The 22,609-nt window shown below is 52.6% G+C and overlaps 1 protein-coding gene across 2 annotated transcripts in view; it reads right to left on the bottom strand.

Moving 5' to 3' along the window:
- large1 (LARGE xylosyl- and glucuronyltransferase 1) overlaps positions 1–22,609 on the bottom strand; it is a 678,219-nt gene that overhangs the window by 448,828 nt on the left and 206,782 nt on the right. For both annotated transcript variants that reach the window (XM_072484258.1, XM_072484259.1), the window contains exon 2: positions 2,935–3,121. In XM_072484258.1, coding sequence (XP_072340359.1) covers positions 2,935–3,040 — 106 coding nt within the window. In that variant the 5' untranslated portion in view covers positions 3,041–3,121. The remainder of the gene's footprint in view (positions 1–2,934; positions 3,122–22,609) is intronic.

Raw genomic sequence — 22,609 nt, 5'->3', positions numbered from 1 at the left:
TCTGGGCATCCCCACCATCAGGAATATTCTTCCTGCATCGACACTGTCTAATCCTATTAGAATTTTATAGGTTTCTATGAGAGCCCCCCTCATTATTCCAAACTCCAACAAATGGAATCCTAACCGCCAGACTCTCTCCTCAAACGTCAGTCCCACCATCCCTGGAATCAGTCTGGTAAACCTTTGCTGCACTCCCTCTAGAGCAAGAACATCCTTCCTCAGATAATGTGCCCAAAACTGCACATAATATTCCAGGTGTGGTCTCACCAATGCCCTATATAACTGCAGCAAGACATCCCTGCTCCTGTACTCGAATCCTCTCGCTATGAAGGACAGCATACCATTTTTGCCTTCTTTACCTCCTGCTGCACCCTGCGTGCTTACCTTCAGCGACTGGTGTACAAGGACATCTAGGTTTCAATGCACATTTCCCTCTCTCAATCACATTTCGGTAATAACTGCTTTTCCTGTTTTTGCTACCAAAGTGGATAACCTTACATTTATCCACATTATACTGCATCTTCCATGCATTTTCCCACTCACTCAACTTGTCCAAATCACACAGAAGGATCTCTGCACCCTCCTCACAGCTCACCCTCCCCACCCAGCTTTGTGTCATCTGCAAATTTGGAGATGCTGCATTTAGTTCCCTCATCTAAATCATTTAATATATATTGTGAATAGCTGAGGTTCTAACACTGATCCCTGCAGGATCCCACTACTTACTGCGTGCCACTTGGAAAAAGACCCATTAATTCCTACTCTTTGTTTCCTGCCTCCCAACTGGTTTTCTATCCATCTCAATACACTATTGCCAATCACATACTCTTTAATTTTACACGCTAATCTCTTAAGCGGGACTTTGCCAAAAGTCTCTTAAAGTCCAAATAAACCACATCCACTGGCTCCCCCTCATCAACTCTACTAGTTACATCCTTGAAGAATTCCAGTCGATTTGTCAAGCATGATTTCCCTTTCGTAAATCCATGCTGACCCTGTCCTATCCTGCCACTATTTTCTAACTGCTCTGCTGTTAAATCTTTTATAATGGACTCTAGAATTTTCCCCACTACCAATGCCAGGCTGATTGGTCGATAAATCTGTTTTCTCTCGACCTCCCTTTTTAAGTAGTGGGGTTACATTAGCTACCCCTCCAATGACCACCAATGCATCCATTATTTCTAGGGTCATTCCTTGTGTACTCTGGGATCTGGATTATCAGGTCCTGGGGATTTATCGGCCTTCAATCCCATCAATTTCCACATCACAATTTCCCTACTAATACTGATTAGTATTGGAACTGAATACGGGATTTGCGGAAGAGTGTAGGAACCTGGAGATGTGCTAAGAGGGACGCCAGTGTGAAGTTGGAAAGGAAAGCTGGAGTGAAAAGGTGGAGACAATGGGTAGGATTTGCCAGTCTAGCCTACGCCTACACCACCCCCCCCTTCCACTACTGTCAGGATTGTCCGGTCTCCAGGGCGACATGTGGTACACAGATTAGCACAGGGACTGCGGCGCTGAGGTCCCGGGTTCGAATCCCAGCCCTGGATCACTGTCCGTGTGGAGTTTGCACATTCTCCCCGTGTCTGCTTGGGTTTCACCCCCACAACCCAAAGATGTGCTGGTTCGGCGGATTGCCCATGCTAAATTGCCCCTTAATTGTAAAAACAAAATAATTGTGTACTCTAATTTTTTTTTTATAAAAAGGATTGTCCGGTCTCGCCTAAAGCTGGGCTGCCAAATCTCCCTCCCATGACAGAGCTGCAAAATCCCAGCCAATGTCTGAGGGGATGGAAAATGCCAACTCAAACTAAGGGAATGGGAAGAGGAGTAGAATTTTGCAACCTATAAGGACCTTGGTTAGGCTTCCTGCAGCCTGAGCCACCTGCTTTAATGCCAGCCAGTCAGTCCCACAGCGGAGGTCTTTACCAATATGGCTAACAGCACACTTCAAAATCAGGGTGTGCTTCCTGCATGCGATTTTGGGTTCTTAGAGGGTTGTATAGAGCTCGTTTCAAAAATCGTTACAAAGCCAAATGTTGAGGGCAATCATTTTTCCAACAGTGTCATGTTGAGAGTAGTCAAATGCGACACAAGACTCAGATATCACATAAATAGCTATGAAGCAATGCCACAGCCAAGGTTGACAGAATGCTGGCCACTACAAGTTGATTCACATCCACCTGGTTAACAGAGGAGCCATAGAACATACGACCTGCCGATGATTTAATGATGCCTGAATGATGAAATTTTCACCCATTCTGGACATTCAAATTTTTGCTGCCTAGGTGTCCATCTCACAAGCTCAATACAGGTTAAGGAATCCACTCTGTCCAAGCTAGGCCATCCTGAAGGAATGTATCCAAATCACATCCCATCCCCACCAACCCACCCCCAAACAGGGTCGTCAACCCTGGCTGGACATATCCCTGGATGTTTTCCTCACATGACCGCCTGCCTCCTCCCCGCCCCTCCCACCGGCAGTCCTGCCATTGGGCGCCCGACATGGCAATCATCAAGACAACCCACCTTGCTCTACCAATCAGAAAGGGAACAGACTTCATTACCCATGTAGATGATTCTTCAGTGAGTCAACAGACGTTTGGCCCCACCGCCAATATTTTTATAGCGAATGAACAAGAAGGAACGTTCAAAGAAAATTAAAAGCAAATACGATGTTACTGCCTCAGGTGATCTTCCTCCCAGGTTACTCAATCCTGGAAACCTGACAATCCCCTGCCGCTCTTCATATGTTAACGCAGCAACCAACCAGTTTCTTACATATCAACGACTGCACCAAACGCATCGTCAATTCTCTATCCAACATTGAGTCCAATCACTCACCAATCTCCCCACCATGACTTTCTGAAATTGAATTCAGGGTAGAGGAAGATACCGAGCGAGAGGTACAATTACAATTCCAACACTTGCCTTTAAACGTTCCAGAGAAGAGGTAAATCCAGGTAAATGCTGGCACAAAGAGAACGGTCAGGGTGGCCGCAAGGAACTTCCGGCGCCCTCTGCAGATACCCAGCATCCTGGGGAATGTCGGAGTCAGGTTGGCGGTGCTGTTCCTAGGTGGGTAACATCAGATCCTCAGCAAGGTGCATGTTAGTCCCTGAAATTAAAAAGACAGGATCATTTGGCAACTTGTTCGGGTTGACGAGCTGGTCCCACACATTCCCTGCAAGCAGCAACGCCAGCTGGGAAGTAAAGGTTTTGAAAGAAAATCTTGACAATGCTACGCACTGTGGCGTAACAATGATGCAAACTGGTGGGTAATCCAGAGCACTTAAAAATCAGTGTTAAACACGGTGCGAATCAGAGCACCTAAAACAATGCTCACAGTAATCAGGTTATAAATCTTGACAACCTACAAAATAACTCAAGGAAAACATTAGAGCCACGATTTTTCCTTCAGTGAGTCGGGTTGTCTACCCTCCTGTATTGTCCTGCCGTCTCCAGAAATTTAAGCTAAATCCTCGACCATTGAAAAATCTAGGACATAGATCATGTTGCAGCTCATTGTCCCTCCAGTTGGTAGTCTAGCTCTCCGTGTTCCCGCTCATTGCCTGCAGTTCGCATTCTCGATCACAGCTCTGTTAGGTTCTCAATCATTACCGCCCTCCCCCCACCCCCAATCTTCATTCTAGCCCACTGTGTCCAGATCCATGGTCTAGATCGCTGCTCCCCAGTTGGCATTCTAGATCACTGTCCCTGGCCCCTCATCTTGTGTTCCAGATCAACAAGTGAATAAATGCACGCGCATGCCTACAAACACACACATCAATGCCCCAGTTAATGATCTGATTCACTGGTCTTGAATCCGCGATCTCAATCGCTGGTCTGCAGTCTATGCGCGAGGTCAGTCTATGTCCGGGAACAATGTGCAGCAGTCCATCATCAAACTCGCTATAACCCATTCCACATTCTAGACCACCAATCTGTTCTAGATCACTGCAGCACCTGCAATCTAGATCCTTCCAGGGCATGTTCTAGCTCACTGCCATTCCTGCATTCTAAACTGCTCCCAGTTGGTGTTCTAGTTTACTGGCCAGCAATCCATATTTTAGCTTGCTATAGACACGGTCTACGATTTAGACCACCGTCCCGTCTCTGTACCAGGTCATGGCAACCGCCCCCCCCCCCTTTATTATAGGTCACCCACACCTGCTGCCAGTTTTTATTCTAGACCACTTTCACAATCCAGATTCTAGCACAATGCCCTCCACAGTCCAGGTTCGAGCACAGTGCCCCCAGAGTCCAGGTTCTAGCACAGTGTCCTCCACAGTCCAGGCTCTAGTTCCCTGTTCCCCAGTCCACGTTCTAGCTCACTGTCCCCCAGTCGAGGTTCTGGCTCACTGTTCCCCAGTCCAGGTACTAGCTCACTGTTCCCCAGTCCAATTTCCAGCCCACTGTTCCCCAGTCCAGGTTCTAGCCCACTGTTCCCCAGTGCAGGTTCTAGCACACTGTTCCCCAGTCCAGGTTCTAGCTCACTGTTCCCCAGTCCAGTTTCTAGCTCATTGTTCACCAATCGAGGTTCTAGCTCACTGTTCCCCAGTCCAGGTTCTAGCTCATTGTTCACCAGTCGAGGTTCTAACTCATTATTCCCCAGTCCAGGTTCTAGCTCACTGTACCCCAGTCCAGGTTCTAGCTCATTGTTCACCAGTCCAGGTTCTAGCTCACTGTTCTCCAGTCGAGTTTCTAGCTCACTGTTCCCCAGTCCAGTTTCTAGCTCATTGTTCACCAATCGAGGTTCTAGCTCACTGTTCCCCAGTCCAGGTTCTAGCTCATTGTTCACCAGTCGAGGTTCTAACTCACTATTCCCCAGTCCAGGTTCTAGCTCACTGTTCCCCAGTCCAGGTTCTAGCTCATTGTTCACCAGTGCAGGTTCTAGCTCACTGTTCTCCAGTCCAGGTTCTGGCTCGCTGTTCCCCAGTCGAGGTTCCAGTTCCATATTACCCAGTCCAGGTTCGAGCACCCTGTTCCCCAGTGCAGGTTCTGGCTCACTGTTCTCCAGTCGAGGTTCTGGCTCACTGTTCTCCAGTCGAGGTTCTGGCTCACTGTTCTCCAGTCCAGGTTTTGGCTCACTGTTCTCCAGCCCAGGTTCTAGCTCACTGTTCCCCAGCCCAGGTTCTAGCTCACTGTTCCCCAGTGCAGGTTCTAGCTAACTGTTCTCCAGTCCAGGTTCTAGCTCACTGTTCCCCAGTCCAGGTTCTGGCTCACTGTTCTCCAGTCGATGTTCTAGCTACCTGTTCTCCAGTCAAGGTTCTAGCTCACTGTTCCCCAGTCCAGGTTCTGGCTCACTGTTCTCCAGTCGAGGTTCTAGCTCACTGTTCCCCAGTCGAGGTTCTGGCTCACTGTTCCCCAGTCCAGGTTCTAGCTCCCTGTTCTCCAGTCGAGGTTCTAGCTCACTGTTCTCCAGTCGAGGTTCTAGCTCACTGTTCCCCAGTCCAGGTTCTAGCTCGCTGTTCCCCAGTCGAGGTTCTGGCTCACTGTTCTCCAGTCAAGGTTCTAGCTCACTGTTCCCCAGTCCAGGTTCTGGCACACTGTTCTCCAGTCGAGGTTCTGGATCACTGTTCTCCAGTCGAGGTTCTAGCTACCTGTTCTCCAGTCAAGGTTCTAGCTCACTGTTCTCCAGTGCAGGTTCTGGCTCGCTGTTCTCCAGTCGAGGTTCCAGCTACCTGTTCTCCAGTCGAGGTTCTGGCTCACTGTTCGCCAGTCAAGGTTCTAGCTCACTGTTCCACAGTCTAGGTTCTGGCTCTCTGTTCTCCAGTCGAGGTTCTGGCTCACTGTTCCCCAGTCCAGGTTCTAGCTCACTGTTCTCCAGTCCAGGTTCTGGCTCACTGTTCTCCAGTCCAAGTTCTGGCCTCACTGTTCCCCAGTCCAGGTTCTGGCTCACTGTTCTCCAGTCCAAGTTCTGGCTCACTGTTCCCCAGTCCAGGTTCTAGCTACCTGTTCTCCAGTCGAGGTACTAGCTCACTGTTCTCCAGTCAAGGTTCTAGCTCACTGTTCCCCAGTCGAGGTTCTGGCTCACTGTTCTCCAGTCCAGGTTCTAGCTACCTGTTCTCCAGTCGAGGTTCTGGCTCACTGTTCTCCAGTCAAGGTTCTAGCTCACTGTTCCACAGTCCAGGTTCTGGCTCACTGTTCTCCAGTCCAGGTTCTGGCTCACTGTTCTCCAGTCGAGGTTCTGGCTCACTGTTCTCCAGTCCAGGTTCTGGCTCACTGTTCTCCAGTCGAGGTTCTGGCTCACTGTTCTCCAGTCCAGGTTCTAGCTCACTGTTCTCCAGTCCAGGTTCTGGCTCACTGTTCTCTAGTCCAGGTTCTAGCTACCTGTTCTCCAGTCCAGGTTCTGGCTCGCTGTTCCCCAGTCGAGGTTCCAGTTCCATATTACCCAGTGCAGTTTCTAGCTCACTGTTCCCCAGTCCAGGTTCTGGCTCACTGTTCCCCAGTCCAGGTTCTGGCTCACTGTTCCCCAATCCAGGTTCTGGCTCACTGTTCCCCAGTTCAGGTTCTGGCTCACTGTTCTTCAGTCGAGGTTCTAGCTCACTGTTCCCCAGTCCAGGTTCTGGCTCACTGTTCCCCAGTCCAGGTTCTGGCTCACTGTTCTCCAGCCAAGGTTCTAGCTCACTGTTCCCCAGTCGAGGTTCTGGCTCACTGTTCCCCAGTCGAGGTTCTAGCACCCTGTTCCCCAGTCCAGGTTCTGGCTCACTGTTTCCCAGTCCAGGTTCTGGCTCACTGTTCTCCAGTCGAGGTTCTAGCTCACTGTTCCCCAGTCCAGGTTCTAGCTCACTGTTCCCCAGTCCAGGTTCTGGCTCACTGTTCTCCAGTCGAGGTTCTGGCTCACTGTTCTCCAGTCCAGGTTCTAGCTCACTGTTCTCCAGTCCCGGTTCTGGCTCACTGTTCTCCAGCCCAGGTTCTAGCTCACTGTTCCCCAGCCCAGGTTCTAGCTCACTGTTCCCCAGTGCAGGTTCTAGCTCACTGTTCTCCAGTCCAGGTTCTGGCTCGCTGTTCCCCAGTCGAGGTTCTAGCTACCTGTTCTCCAGTCGAGGTTCTGGCTCACTGTTCCCCAGTCCAGGTTCTGGCTCACTGTTCTCCAGTCCAGGTTCTGGCTCACTGTTCTCCAGTCCAGGTTCTGGCTCACTGTTCTCCAGTCAAAGTTCTAGCTCACTGTTCCCCAGTCCAGGTTCTGGCTACCTGCTCTCCAGTCAAGGTTCTAGCTCACTGTTCCCCAGTCCAGGTTCTGGCTCACTGTTCTCCAGTCGAGGTTCTAGCTCACTGTTCCCCAGTCCAGGTTCTGGCTCACTGTTCTCCAGTCGAGGTACTGGCTCACTGTTCTCCAGTCCAGGTTCTAGCTCACTGTTCTCCAGTCCCGGTTCTGGCTCACTGTTCTCCAGCCCAGGTTCTAGCTCACTGTTCCCCAGCCCAGGTTCTAGCTCACTGTTCCCCAGTGCAGGTTCTAGCTCACTGTTCTCCAGTCCAGGTTCTGGCTCGCTGTTCCCCAGTCGAGGTTCTAGCTACCTGTTCTCCAGTCGAGGTTCTGGCTCACTGTTCCCCAGTCGAGGTTCTGGGTCACTGTTCCCCAGTCGAGGTTCTAGCTCACTGTTCTCCAGTCGAGGTTCTAGCTCACTGTTCCCCAGTCCAGGTCCTGGCTCACTGTTCCCCAGTCCAGGTTCTAGCTCACTGTTCTCCAGTCGAGGTTCTAGCTCACTGTTCCCCAGTCCAGGTCCTGGCTCACTGTTCCCCAGTCCAGGTTCTGGCTCGCTGGTCTCCAGTCGAGGTTCTGGCTCACTGTTCTCCAGTCCAGGTTCTAGCTCACTGTTCTCCAGTCCAGGCTCTGGCTCACTGTTCCCCAGTTGTGGTTCTAGCTCACTGTTCCCCAGTCCAGGTTCTAGCTCACTGTTCTCCAGTCCAGGTTCTGGCTCACTGTTCTCCAGCCCAGGTTCTAGCTCACTGTTCCCCAGCCCAGGTTCTAGCTCACTGTTCCCCAGTGCAGGTTCTAGCTCACTGTTCTCCAGTCCAGGTTCTGGCTCGCTGTTCCCCAGTCGAGGTTCTAGCTACCTGTTCCCCAGTCCAGGTTCTGGCTCACTGGTCTCCAGTCGAGGTTCTGGCTCACTGGTCTCCAGTCCAGGTTCTAGCTCACTGTTCTCCAGTCCAGGCTCTGGCTCACTGTTCCCCAGTTCTGGTTCTAGCTCACTGTTCCCCAGCCCAGGTTCTAGCTCACTGTTCCCCAGTGCAGGTTCTAGCTCACTGTTCTCCAGTCCAGGTTCTGGCTCGCTGTTCCCCAGTCGAGGTTCTAGCTACCTGTTCCCCAGTCCAGGTTCTGGCTCACTGGTCTCCAGTCGAGGTTCTGGCTCACTGTTCCCCAGTTGTGGTTCTAGCTCACTGTTCCCCAGTCCAGGTTCTAGCTCACTGTTCTCCAGTCCAGGTTCTGGCTCACTGTTCTCCAGCCCAGGTTCTAGCTCACTGTTCCCCAGCCCAGGTTCTAGCTCACTGTTCCCCAGTGCAGGTTCTAGCTCACTGTTCTCCAGTCCAGGTTCTGGCTCGCTGTTCCCCAGTCGAGGTTCTAGCTACCTGTTCCCCAGTCCAGGTTCTGGCTCACTGGTCTCCAGTCGAGGTTCTGGCTCACTGTTCTCCAGTCCAGGTTCTAGCTCACTGTTCTCCAGTCCAGGCTCTGGCTCACTGTTCCCCAGTTGTGGTTCTAGCTCACTGTTCCCCAGTCCAGGTTCTAGCTCACTCTTCTCCAGTCCGGGTTCTGGCTCACTGTTCTCCAGCCCAGGTTCTAGCTCACTGTTCCCCAGCCCAGGTTCTAGCTCACTGTTCCCCAGTGCAGGTTCTAGCTCACTGTTCTCCAGTCCAGGTTCTGGCTCGCTGTTCCCCAGTCGAGGTTCTAGCTACCTGTTCCCCAGTCCAGGTTCTGGCTCACTGGTCTCCAGTCGAGGTTCTGGCTCACTGTTCCCCAGTGCAGGTTCTGGCTCACTGTTCCCCAGTCCAGGTTATGGCTCACTGTTCTCCAGTCCAGGTTCTAGCTCACTGTTCTCCAGTCCAGGCTCTGGCTCACTGTTCCCCAGTTGTGGTTCTAGCTCACTGTTACCCAGTCCAGGTTCTGGCTCACTGTTACCCAGTCCAGGTTCTGGCTCACTGTTCCCCAGTCCAGGTTCTGGCTCACTGTTCTCCAGTCCAGGTTCTATCCCACTGTTCTCCAGTCAAGGTTCTAGCTCACTGTTCTCCAGTCAAAGTTCTAGCTCACTGTTCTCCAGTCCAGGTTCTAGCTCACTGTTCTCCAGTCAAAGTTCTAGCTCACTGTTCTCCAGTCCAGGTTCTAGCTCACTGTTCTCCAGTCAAGGTTCTAGCTCACTGTTCTCCAGTCCAGGTTCTGGCTCGCTGTTCCCCAGTCGAGGTTCTAGCTCACTGTTCTCCAGTCCAGGTTCTGGCTCGCTGTTCTCCAGTCAAGGTTCTAGCTCACTGTTCTCCAGTCCAGGTTCTGGCTCGCTGTTCTCCAGTCAAGGTTCTAGCTCACTGTTCTCCAGTCCAGGTTCTGGCTCGCTGTTCCCCAGTCGAGGTTCTAGCTCACTGTTCTCCAGTCAAAGTTCTAGCTCACTGTTCTCCAGTCCAGGTTCTAGCTCACTGTTCTCCAGTCAAAGTTCTAGCTCACTGTTCTCCAGTCCAGGTTCTGGCTCACTGTTCTCCAGTCCAGGTTCTGGCTCACTGTTCTCCAGTCCAGGTTCTAGCTCACTGTTCTCCAGTCAAAGTTCTAGCTCACTGTTCTCCAGTCCAGGTTCTGGCTTACTGTTCCCCAGCCCAGGTTCTGGCTCACTGTTCCCCAGTCCAGGTTCTGGCTCACTGTTCTCCAGTCGAGGTTCTAGCTCACTGTTCTCCTGTCGAGGTTCTGGCTCACTGTTCCCCAGTCCAGGTTCTGGCTCACTGTTCTCCAGTCGAGGTTCTAGCTCACTGTTCTCTAGTCCAGGTTCTAGCTCACTGTTCTCCAGTCCAGGTTCTAACTCACTGTACTCCAGTCGAGGTTCTGGCTCACTGTTCCCCAGTCGAGGTTCTAGCTCACTGTTCTCCAGTCAAGGTTCTAGCTCACTGTTCTCCAGTCGAGGTTCTGGCTCACTGTTCCCCAGTCGAGGTTCTAGCTCACTGTTCTCCAGTCAAGGTTCTAGCTCACTGTTCTCCTGTCGAGGTTCTAGCTCACTGTTCTCCAGTCCAGGTTCTAACTCACTGTTCTCCAGTCGAGGTTCTGGCTCACTGTTCCCCAGTCGAGGTTCTAGCTCACTGTTCTCCAGTCAAGGTTCTAGCTCACTGTTCTCCTGTCGAGGTTCTAGCTCACTGTTCCCCAGCCCAGGTTCTGGCTCACTGTTCCCCAGTCCAGGTTCTGGCTCACTGTTCCCCAGTCCAGGTTCTGGCTCACTGTTCTCCAGTCAAGGTTCTAGCTCACTGTTCTCCAGTCAAGGTTCTAGCTCACTGTTCCACAGTCCAGGTTCTGGCTCACTGTTCTCCAGTCCAAGTTCTGGCTCACTGTTCCCCAGTCGAGGTTCTGGCTCACTGTTCCCCAGTCCAGGTTCTGGTTCACTGTTCTCCAGTCGAGGTTCTGGCTCACTGTTCTCCAGTCGAGGTTCTAGCTCACTGATCTCCAGTCAAGGTTCTAGCTCACTGTTCTCCAGTCGAGGTTCTGCTCACTGTTCTCCAGTCGAGGTTCTAGCTCACTGTTCTCCAGTCCAGGTTCTAGCTCACTGTTCTCTAGTCGAGGTTCTGGCTCACTGTTCTCCAGTCCAGGTTCTGGCTCACTGTTCCCCAGTCCAGGTTCTGGCTCACTGTTCTCCAGTCCAGGTTCTGGCTCACTGTTCCCCAGTCCAGGTTCTGGCTCACTGTTCCCCAGTCCAGGTTCTGGCTCACTGTTCCCCAGTCCAGGTTCTGGCTCACTGTTCTCCAGTCCAGGTTCTAGCTCACTGTTCCCCAGTCGAGGTTCTAGCTCACTGTTCCCCAGTCCAGGTTCTGGCTCACTGTTCTCCAGTCGAGGTTCTGGCCTACTGTTCTCCAGCCCAGGTTCTAGCTCACTGTTCCCCAGCCGAGGTTCTAGCTCACTGTTCCCCAGTGCAGGTTCTAGCTCACTGTTCTCCAGTCCAGGTTCTAGCTCACTGTTCCCCAGTCCAGGTTCTGGCTCGCTGTTCCCCAGTCCAGGTTCTGGCTCACTGTTCTCCAGTCGAGGTTCTAGCTCACTGTTCCCCAGTCCAGGTTCTAGCTCACTGTTCCCCAGTCCAGGTTCTGGCTCACTGTTCCCCAGTCCTGGTTCTGGCTCACTGTTCCCCAGTCCTGGTTCTGGCTCACTGTTCTCCAGTCGAGGTTCTAGCTCACTGTTCCCCAGTCGAGGTTCTGGCTCGCTGTTCCCCAGTCGAGGTTCTAGCTACCTGTTCTCCAGTCGAGGTTCTGGCTCACTGTTCTCCAGTCCAGGTTCTAGCTCACTGTTCCCCAGTCCAGGTTCTAACTCACTGTTCTCCAGTCGAGGTTCTGGCTCACTGTTCTCTAGTCGAGGTTCTAGCTACCTGTTCTCCAGTCGAGGTTCTGTCTCACTGTTCTCCAGTCAAGGTTCTAGCTCACTGTTCTCCAGTCGAGGTTCTGGCTCACTGTTCTCCAGTCCAGGTTCTAGCTCACTGTTCTCCAGTCCAGGTTCTAGCTCACTGTTCCCCAGTCCAGGTTCTGGCTCACTGTTCCCCAGTCCAGGTTCTGGCTCACTGTTCCCCAGTCCAGGTTCTGGCTCACTGTTCCCCAGTCCACGTTCTGGCTCACTGTTCCCCAGTCCAGGTTCTGGCTCACTGTTCCCCAGTCCAGGTTCTGGCCCACTGTTCTCCAGTCCAGGTTCTAGCTACCTGTTCTCCAGTCGAGGTTCTAGCTCACTGTTCTCCAGTCCAGGTTCTAGCTACCTGTACTCCAGTCGAGGTTCTAGCTCACTGTTCTCCAGTCCAGGTTCTAGCTACCTGCTCTCCAGTCGAGGTTCTAGCTCACTGTTCCCCAGTCCAGGTTCTAGCTCACTATTCCCCAGTCCAGGTTCTAGCCCACTGTTCCCCAGTCCAGGTTCTAGCTCATTGTTCACCAGTCCAGGTTCTAGCACTATTCCCCAGTCCAGGTTCCAGTTCCATATTACCCAGTCCAGGTTCTAGCTCACTGTTCCCCAGTCCAGGTCCTGGCTCATTGTTCCCTAGTCCAGGTTCTGGCTCACTGTTCCCCAGTCCAGGTTCTGGCCCACTGTTCTCCAGTCGAGGTTCTGGCTCACTGTTCCCCAGTCCAGGTTCTAGCTCACTGTTCCCCAGTGCAGGTTCTAGCTCACTGTTCTCCAGTCGAGGTTCTGGCTCACTGTTCCCCAGTCGAGGTTCTAGCTCACTGTTCTCCAGTCAAGGTTCTAGCTCACTGTTCTCCAGTCGAGTTTCTGGCTCACTGTTCCCCAGTCGAGGTTCTAGCTCACTGTTCTCCAGTCAAGGTTGTAGCTCACTGTTCTCCTGTCGAGGTTCTAGCTCACTGTACCCCAGTCCAGGTTCTGGCTCACTGTTCCCCAGTCCAGGTTCTGGCTCACTGTTCTCCAGTCAAGGTTCTAGCTCACTGTTCTCCAGTCAAGGTTCTAGCTCACTGTTCCACAGTCCAGGTTCTGGCTCACTGTTCTCCAGTCCAAGTTCTGGCTCACTGTTCCCCAGTCGAGGTTCTGGTTCACTGTTCTCCAGTCGAGGTTCTGGCTCACTGTTCTCCAGTCGAGGTTCTAGCTCACTGATCTCCAGTCAAGGTTCTAGCTCACTGTTCTCCAGTCGAGGTTCTGCTCACTGTTCTCCAGTCGAGGTTCTAGCTCACTGTTCCCCAGTCCAGGTTCTGGCTCACTGTTCTCCAGTCCAGGTTCTGGCTCACTGTTCCCCAGTCCAGGTTCTGGCTCACTGTTCCCCAGTCCAGGTTCTGGCTCACTGTTCCCCAGTCCAGGTTCTGGCTCACTGTTCTCCAGTCCAGGTTCTAGCTCACTGTTCCCCAGTCGAGGTTCTAGCTCACTGTTCCCCTGTCCAGGTTCTGGCTCACTGTTCTCCAGTCCAGGTTCTGGCTCACTGTTCTCCAGCCCAGGTTCTAGCTCACTGTTCCCCAGCCGAGGTTCTAGCTCACTGTTCCCCAGTGCAGGTTCTAGCTCACTGTTCTCCAGTCCAGGTTCTAGCTCACTGTTCCCCAGTCCAGGTTCTGGCTCGCTGTTCCCCAGTCCAGGTTCTGGCTCACTGTTCTCCAGTCGAGGTTCTAGCTCACTGTTCCCCAGTCCAGGTTCTAGCTCACTGTTCCCCAGTCCAGGTTCTGGCTCACTGTTCCCCAGTCCTGGTTCTGGCTCACTGTTCTCCAGTCGAGGTTCTAGCTCACTGTTCCCCAGTCCAGGTTCTGGCTCGCTGTTCCCCAGTCGAGGTTCTAGCTACCTGTTCTCCAGTCGAGGTTCTGGCTCACTGTTCTCCAGTCCAGGTTCTAGCTCACTGTTCCCCAGTCCAGGTTCTAACTCACTGTTCTCCAGTCGAGGTTCTGGCTCACTGTTCTCCAGTCGAGGTTCTAGCTACCTGTTCTCCAGTCAAGGTTCTAGCTCACTGTTCTCCAATCGAGGTTCTAGCTACCTGTTCTCCAGTCGAGGTTCTGGCTCACTGTTCTCCAGTCAAGGTTCTAGCTCACTATTCCACAGTCCAGGTTCTGGCTCACTGTTCTCCAGTCGAGGTTCTGGCTCACTGTTCTCCAGTCCAAGTTCTGGCTCACTGTTCCCCAGTCCAGGTTCTGGCTCACTGTTCTCCAGTCGAGGTTCTGGCTCACTGTTCTCTAGTCGAGGTTCTAGCTACCTGTTCTCCAGTCGAGGTTCTGGCTCACTGTTCTCCAGTCAAGGTTCTAGCTCACTGTTCTCCAGTCCAGGTTCTAGCTCACTGTTCTCTAGTCCAGGTTCTAGCTACCTGTTCTCCAGTCCAGGTTCTGGCTCACTGTTCCCCAGTCCAGGTTCTGGCTCCCTGTTCTCCAGTCCAGGTTCTGGCTCACTGTTCCCCAGTCCAGGTTCTGGCTCACTGTTCCCCAGTCCAGGTTCTGGCTCACTGTTCCCCAGTCCAGGTTCTGGCTCACTGTTCCCCAGTCCATGTTCTGGCTCACTGTACTCCAGTCCACGTTCTGGCTCACTGTTCCCCAGTCCAGGTTCTGGCTCACTGTTCCCCAGTCCAGGTTCTGGCCCACTGTTCTCCAGTCCAGGTTCTAGCTACCTGTTCTCCAGTCGAGGTTCTAGCTCACTGTTCTCCAGTCCAGGTTCTAGCTACCTGTACTCCAGTCGAGGTTCTAGCTCACTGTTCTCCAGTCCAGGTTCTAGCTACCTGCTCTCCAGTCGAGGTTCTAGCTCACTGTTCCCCAGTCCAGGTTCTAGCTCACTATTCCCCAGTCCAGGTTCTAGCCCACTGTTCCCCAGTCCAGGTTCTAGCTCATTGTTCTCCAGTCCAGGTTCTAGCACTATTCCCCAGTCCAGGTTCCAGTTCCATATTACCCAGTCCAGGTTCTAGCCCACTGTTCCCCAGTCGAGGTTCTGGCTCACTGTTCCCCAGTCCAGGTTCTGGCTCATTGTTCCCCAGTCCAGGTTCTGGCTCATTGTTCCCTAGTCCAGGTTCTGGCTCACTGTTCCCCAGTCCAGGTTCTGGCCCACTGTTCTCCAGTCGAGGTTCTGGCTCACTGCTCTCTAGTCGAGGTTCTAGCTCACTGTTCCCCAGTCCAGGTTCTGGCTCATTGTTCCCTAGTCCAGGTTCTAGCTCACTGTTCCCCAGTCCAGGTTCTAGCTCACTGTTCCCCAGTGCAGGTTCTAGCTCACTGTTCTCCAGTGCAGGTTCTAGCTCACTGTTCTCCAGTCGAGGTTCTAGCTCACTGTTCTCCAGTCGAGGTTCTAGCTCACTGTTCTCCAGTCGAGGTTCTAGCTCACTGTTCTCCAGTCCAGGTTCTGGCTCACTGTTACCCAGTCCAGGTTCTGGCTCACTGTTCCCCAGTCCAGGTTCTGGCTCACTGTTCCCCAGTCCAGGTTCTGGCTCGCTGTTCTCCTGTCGAGGTTGTAGCTACCTGTTCTCCAGTCAAGGTTCTAGCTCACTGTTCCCCAGTCCAGGTTCTGGCTCACTGTTCTCCAGTCCAGGTTCTGTCTCCCTGTTCTCCAGTCCAGGTTCTGGCTCACTGTTCTCCAGTCCAGGTTCTAGCTCACTGTTCTCCAGTCGAGGTTCTGGCTCACTGTTCTCCAGTCCAGGTTCTGGCTCACTGTTCTCCAGTCCAGGTTCTGGCTCACTGTTCTCCAGTCAAAGTTCTGGCTCCCTGTTCTCCAGTCCAGGTTCTGGCTCACTGTTCTCCAGTCCAGGTTCTAGCTCACTGTTCTCCAGTCGAGGTTCTGGCTCACTGTTCCCCAGTCCAGGTTCTGGCTCCCTGTTCTCCAGTCCAGGTTCTGGCTCACTGTTCCCCAGTCCAGGTTCTGGCTCCCTGTTCTCCAGTCCAGGTTCTGGCTCACTGTTCCCCAGTCCAGGTTCTGGCTCCCTGTTCTCCAGTCCAGGTTCTGGCTCACTGTTCCCCAGTCCAGGTTCTGGCTCCCTGTTCTCCAGTCCAGGTTCTGGCTCACTGTTCCCCAGTCCAGGTTCTGGCTCCCTGTTCTCCAGTCCAGGTTCTGGCTCACTGTTCTCCAGTCCAGGTTCTAGCTCACTGTTCTCCAGTCCACGTTCTGGCTCACTGTTCCCCAGTCCAGGTTCTAGCTCACTGTTCCCCAGTGCAGGTTCTAGCTCACTGTTCTCCAGTCCAGGTTCTAGCTCACTGTTCTCCAGTCCAGGCTCACTGTTCCCCAGTCCAGGTTCTGGCTCCCTGTTCTCCAGTCCAGGTTCTGGCTCACTGTTCCCCAGTCCAGGTTCTGGCTCCCTGTTCTCCAGTCCAGGTTCTGGCTCACTGTTCCCCAGTCCAGGTTCTGGCTCCCTGTTCTCCAGTCCAGGTTCTGGCTCACTGTTCCCCAGTCCAGGTTCTGGCTCCCTGTTCTCCAGTCCAGGTTCTGGCTCACTGTTCTCCAGTCCAGGTTCTAGCTCACTGTTCTCCAGTCCACGTTCTGGCTCACTGTTCCCCAGTCCAGGTTCTAGCTCACTGTTCCCCAGTGCAGGTTCTAGCTCACTGTTCTCCAGTGCAGGTTCTAGCTCACTGTTCTCCAGTCGAGGTTCTAGCTCACTGTTCTCCAGTCGAGGTTCTAGCTCACTGTTCTCCAGTCGAGGTTCTAGCTCACTGTTCTCCAGTCCAGGTTCTGGCTCACTGTTCTCCTGTCGAGGTTGTAGCTACCTGTTCTCCAGTCCAGGTTCTGGCTCACTGTTCCCCAGTCCAGGTTCTGGCTCACTGTTCTCCAGTCCAAGTTCTGGCTCACTGTTCCCCAGTCCAGGTTCTAGCTACCTGTTCTCCAGTCAAAGTCCTAGCTCACTGTTCCCCAGTCCAGGTTCTGGCTCGCTGTTCTCCTGTCGAGGTTGTAGCTACCTGTTCTCCAGTCCAGGTTCTGGCTCACTGTTCTCCAGTCCAGGTTCTGGCTCACTGTTCCCCAGTCCAGGTTCTGGCTCACTATTCCCCAGTCCAGGTTCTGGCTCACTATTCTCCAGTCCAGGTTCTGGCTCACTGTTCTCCAGTCAAAGTTCTGGCTCCCTGTTCTCCAGTCCAGGTTCTGGCTCACTGTTCTCCAGTCCAGGTTCTGGCTCACTGTTCCCCAGTCCAGGTTCTGGCTCCCTGTTCTCCAGTCCAGGTTCTGGCTCACTGTTCCCCAGTCCAGGTTCTGGCTCCCTGTTCCCCAGTCCAGGTTCTGGCTCACTGTTCCCCAGTCCAGGTTCTGGCTCACTGTTCCCCAGTCCAGGTTCTGGCTCACTGTTCCCCAGTCCAGGTTCTGGCTCACTGTTCTCCAGTCCAGGTTCTAGCTCACTGTTCCCCAGTCGAGGTTCCAGCTCACTGTTCCCCAGTCCAGGTTCTGGCTCACTGTTCTCCAGTCGAGGTTCTGGCTCACTGTTCTCCAGTCCAGGTTCTAGCTCACTGTTCTCCAGTCCAGGTTCTGGCTCACTGTTCTCCAGCCCAGGTTCTAGCTCACTGTTCCCCAGCCGAGGTTCTAGCTCACTGTTCCCCAGTGCAGGTTCTAGCTCACTGTTCTCCAGTCGAGGTTCTAGCTCACTGTTCCCCAGTCCAGGTTCTGGCTCACTGTTCCCCAGTCCTGGTTCTGGCTCACTGTTCTCCAGTCGAGGTTCTAGCTCACTGTTCCCCAGTCGAGGTTCTGGCTCGCTGTTCCCCAGTCGAGGTTCTAGCTACCTGTTCTCCAGTCGAGGTTCTGGCTCACTGTTCTCCAGTCCAGGTTCTAGCTCACTGTTCCCCAGTCCAGGTTCTAGCTCACTGTTCTCCAGTCGAGGTTCTAGCTACCTGTTCTCCAGTCAAGGTTCTAGCTCACTGTTCTCCAGTCGAGGTTCTAGCTACCTGTTCTCCAGTCGAGGTTCTGGCTCACTGTTCTCCAGTCGAGGTTCTGGCTCACTGTTCTCCAGTCCAAGTTCTGGCTCACTGTTCCCCAGTCCAGGTTCTGGCTCACTGTTCTCCAGTCGAGGTTCTGGCTCACTGTTCTCTAGTCGAGGTTCTAGCTACCTGTTCTCCAGTCGAGGTTCTGGCTCACTGTTCTCCAGTCAAGGTTCTAGCTCGCTGTTCTCCAGTCGAGGTTCTAGCTCACTGTTCTCCAGTCGAGGTTCTGGCTCACTGTTCTCCAGTCCAGGTTCTAGCTCACTGTTCTCCAGTCCAGGTTCTAGCTCACTGTTCTCTAGTCCAGGTTCTGGCTCACTGTTCCCCAGTCCAGGTTCTGGCTCACTGTTCCCCAGTCCAGGTTCTGGCTCACTGTTCCCCAGTCCAGGTTCTGGCTCACTGTTCCCCAGTCCAGGTTCTGGCTCACTGTACTCCAGTCCACGTTCTGGCTCACTGTTCCCCAGTCCAGGTTCTGGCTCACTGTTCCCCAGTCCAGGTTCTGGCCCACTGTTCTCCAGTCCAGGTTCTAGTTACCTGTTCTCCAGTCGAGGTTCTAGCTCACTGTTCTCCAGTCCAGGTTCTAGCTACCTGTTCTCCAGTCGAGGTTCTAGCTCACTGTTCTCCAGTCCAGGTTCTAGCTACCTGTTCTCCAGTCGAGGTTCTAGCTCACTGTTCCCCAATCCAGGTTCTAGCTCACTATTCCCCAGTCCAGGTTCTAGCTCACTGTTCCCCAGTCCAGGTTCTGGCTCATTGTTCCCTAGTCCAGGTTCTGGCTCACTGTTCCCCAGTCCAGCTTCTGGCCCACTGTTCTCCAGTCGAGGTTCTGGCTCACTGTTCCCCAGTCCAGGTTCTAGCTCACTGTTCCCCAGTCGAGGTTCTGGCTCACTGTTCTCCAGTCAAGGTTCTAGCTCACTGTTCCCCAGTCGAGGTTCTGGCTCGCTGTTCCCCAGTCGAGGTTCTAGCTACCTGTTCTCCAGTCGAGGTTCTGGCTCACTGTTCTCCAGTCCAGGTTCTAGCTCACTGTTCCCCAGTCCAGGTTCTAGCTCACTGTTCTCCAGTCGAGGTTCTAGCTACCTGTTCTCCAGTCGAGGTTCTGGCTCACTGTTCTCCAGTCAAGGTTCTAGCTCACTATTCCACAGTCCAGGTTCTGGCTCACTGTTCTCCAGTCGAGGTTCTGGCTCGCTGTTCTCCAGTCCAAGTTCTGGCTCACTGTTCCCCAGTCCAGGTTCTGGCTCACTGTTCTCCAGTCGAGGTTCTGGCTCACTGTTCTCTAGTCGAGGTTCTAGCTACCTGTTCTCCAGTCGAGGTTCTGGCTCACTGTTCTCCAGTCAAGGTTCTAGCTCACTGTTCTCCAGTCGAGGTTCTAGCTCACTGTTCTCCAGTCGAGGTTCTGGCTCACTGTTCTCCAGTCCAGGTTCTAGCTCACTGTTCTCCAGTCCAGGTTCTAGCTCACTGTTCTCTAGTCCAGGTTCTGGCTCACTGTTCCCCAGTCCAGGTTCTGGCTCACTGTTCCCCAGTCCAGGTTCTGGCTCACTGTTCCCCAGTCCAGGTTCTGGCTCACTGTTCCCCAGTCCAGGTTCTGGCTCACTGTACTCCAGTCCAGGTTCTGGCTCACTGTTCCCCAGTCCAGGTTCTGGCTCACTGTTCCCCAGTCCAGGTTCTGGCCCACTGTTCTCCAGTCCAGGTTCTAGTTACCTGTTCTCCAGTCGAGGTTCTAGCTCACTGTTCTCCAGTCCAGGTTCTAGCTACCTGTTCTCCAGTCGAGGTTCTAGCTCACTGTTCTCCAGTCCAGGTTCTAGCTACCTGTTCTCCGGTCGAGGTTCTAGCTCACTGTTCCCCAATCCAGGTTCTAGCTCACTATTCCCCAGTCCAGGTTCTAGCTCACTGTTCCCCAGTCCAGGTTCTGGCTCACTGTTCCCCAGTCCAGGTTCTGGCTCATTGTTCCCTAGTCCAGGTTCTAGCTCACTGTTCCCCAGTCCAGGTTCTGGCTCACTGTTCTCCAGTCCAGGTTCTGGCTCACTGTTCCCCAGTCCAGGTTCTGGCTCATTGTTCCCTAGTCCAGGTTCTAGCTCACTGTTCCCCAGTCCAGGTTCTGGCCCACTGTTCTCCAGTCCAGGTTCTGGCTCACTGTTCCCAAGTCCAGGTTCTAGCTCACTGTTCCCCAGTGCAGGTTCTAGCTCACTGTTCTCCAGTGCAGGTTCTAGCTCACTGTTCTCCAGTCGAGGTTCTAGCTCACTGTTCTCCAGTCGAGGTTCTAGCTCACTGTTCTCCAGTCGAGGTTCTAGCTCACTGTTCTCCAGTCGAGGTTCTAGCTCACTGTTCTCCAGTCGAGGTTCTAGCTCACTGTTCTCCAGTCGAGGTTCTGGCTCACTGTTACCCAGTCCAGGTTCTGGCTCACTGTTCCCCAGTCCAGGTTCTGGCTTACTGTTCCCCAGTCCAGGTTCTGGCTCACTGTTCCCCAGTCCAGGTTCTGGCTCGCTGTTCTCCTGTCGAGGTTGTAGCTCACTGTTCCCCAGTCCAGGTTCTGGCTCACTGTTACCCAGTCCAGGTTCTGGCTCACTGTTCCCCAGTCCAGGTTCTGGCTTACTGTTCCCCAGTCCAGGTTCTGGCTCACTGTTCCCCAGTCCAGGTTCTGGCTCGCTGTTCTCCTGTCGAGGTTGTAGCTCACTGTTCTCCAGTCCAGGTTCTAGCTCACTGTTCCCCAGTCCAGGTTCTATCCCACTGTTCTCCAGTCGAGGTTCTGGCTCACTGTTCTCCAGTCGAGGTTCTAGCTCACTGTTCTCCAGTCCAGGTTCTAGCTCACTGTTCTCCAGTCCAGGTTCTGGCTCATTGTTCTCCAGTCGAGGTTCTATCCCACTGTTCTCCAGTCGAGGTTCTAGCTCACTGTTCCCCAGTCCAGGTTCTATCCCACTGATCTCCAGTCGGGTTCTATCCCACTGTTCTCCAGTCCAGGTTCTATCTACCTGTTCTCCAGTCCAGGTTCTGGCTCATTGTTCTCCAGTCGAGGTTCTAGCTACCTGTTCTCCAGTCAAGGTCCTAGCTCACTGTTCCCCAGTCCAGGTTCTGGCTCCCTGTTCCCCAGTCGAGGTTCTAGCTCACTGTTCCCCAGTCCAGGTTCTAGCTCACTGTTCCCCAGTCCAGGTTCTAGCTCACTGTTCTCCAGTCCAGGTTCTGGCTCACTGTTCCCCAGTCCAGGTTCTGGCTCCCTGTTCCCCAGTCGAGGTTCTAGCTCACTGTTCCCCAGTCCAGGTTCTGGCTCCCTGTTCCCCAGTCCAGGTTCTGGCTCCCTGTTCTCCAGTTGAGGTTCTAGCTCACTGTTCCCCAGTCCAGGTTCTGGCTCACTGTTCCCCAGTCCAAGTTCTAGCTCACTGTTCCCCAGTCCAGGCCTAGCCCACTGTTCCCCAGACAGGTTCTGGCTCACTGTTCCCCAGACAGGTTCTGGATTACTGTTCCCCAGTCCATGTTCTAGCTGACCATTCCCCAGTTCAGCTTCTTGTTCACTGTTTCCCATTCCAGATTCTAGGTCACTGTTCCCCAGTACAAGTTCTAGCTCACTGTCCCCCAGTGCATGTTCGAGGACACTTTCCCAGTCCAGGTTCTAGCTCCCTGTTCCCCAGTGCATCTTCTAGCTCCCTGTTCCCCAGTCCAGGTTCTAGTTCCATATTACCCAGTCAAGGTTCTAGCTCATTGTTCCCCAGTCCAGGTTCTAGCTCACTGTTCCCCAGTCCAGGTTCTAGCTCACTCTTCTCCAGTCCAGGTTCTAGCTCACTGTTCCCCAGTCCAGGTTCTAGCTCACTCTTCTCCAGTCCAGGTTCTAGCTCACTGTTCCCCAGTCCAGGTTCTAGCTCACTCTTCTCCAGTCCAGGTTCTAGCTCACTGTTCCCCAGTCCAGGTTCTAGCTCACTCTTCTCCAGTCCAGGTTCAAGCCTGATGTCTTGAGTTCATGTCCCAGGTTTCTTCATGCAAGGCGTTGTGGGGGAATTGGCAATGCACATCAAAACCTTCTGACGTCTTTTCCACACAAAAATAAAACCTCAGGATCTTTGGTGATTTAATTATGAGGCGCCTTTTATGCCCTTATATATATATAAAATGCTGCTGCAATTCATAAAGGCACAAGATAACAAAACCTATTCCCAATTCTTTACCAGATGTAGTGACACATTTTCACTTCAAAGCACATTCTAATAATCCCTTCCCTAAATCTGGACAATGCAGAATACAAAAGGTTGTCTTTCAGAAGCACTTTAGATCTTCCAGCACCTGCTTTGTTACAAAACGCTGCCTTTATATTTTTAAGCAAACAATTCTCTTATCAAGGTTCGGCTTGATCCTGCTCTGAACTAGAAGTGTGTGCCACTCGCTGGTATTTGAGGGTAATTATGTACTAACGTTATTGAGACAAAAAACAGATAGCATATAAAAAAGGATATCTTTATGCTAAAATAATCTACTTTTGATTTAGGGCTGTCTATCTCAACTTGAGCTAATCTCGATCTCAGAGCATCATAAGCTATCATGCAATAAATGCTGCATTTATATAGTACCTTTAGCACAGAAAATACCCAGGGCACTTCATAGAATTGTCATGTGTGGTGGAGGCAGGTCCAATCAACGCATTCAATGGGGCATTAGATGATCATTTCAATAGAAACAATTTGCAGGATACGGGGAAAAGGCTGGGGAATGGTACCTAGTCAAAATGCTCATTTATGCCCTGCAGTCTACGCATCTAATCCCCTCCAGTGGAAATTGCCCCAGTATTAACCCAATGGCTCACCATTAAGATCAGTTAGCTCCCCAAGACATTGGCATCATGTTTGCCCTACAGGTCTCAACACTATGTAACATAAATTTCTCCACAGTTGGATATATTGCCAAACCTCACTGTTTGAGGTCACATACACAGACTGCCTATCGGTAATGGGGGGTGCTCGGTGCCTGTGGAAATACATCCCAGCAACATTGCCAACCTTTCCAGTTGAGAAGAGACAACTGGAGAAGAAGCTCAGCCATTAGAGAATTCTGACAATTTTATTACATTCACAGAAGTATCCTTATTTTCAGGAAGAATTCCAAGGCATCTGGTCTCTTGCTATTG

Source organism: Scyliorhinus torazame, chromosome 19, assembly GCF_047496885.1.
Source record: "Scyliorhinus torazame isolate Kashiwa2021f chromosome 19, sScyTor2.1, whole genome shotgun sequence".
Classification (NCBI taxonomy): Eukaryota; Metazoa; Chordata; class Chondrichthyes; order Carcharhiniformes; family Scyliorhinidae; genus Scyliorhinus; species Scyliorhinus torazame.
The sequence above is the reverse complement of the archived record's forward strand: the minus strand, read 5'-3'. Positions and strand labels throughout refer to the sequence as shown.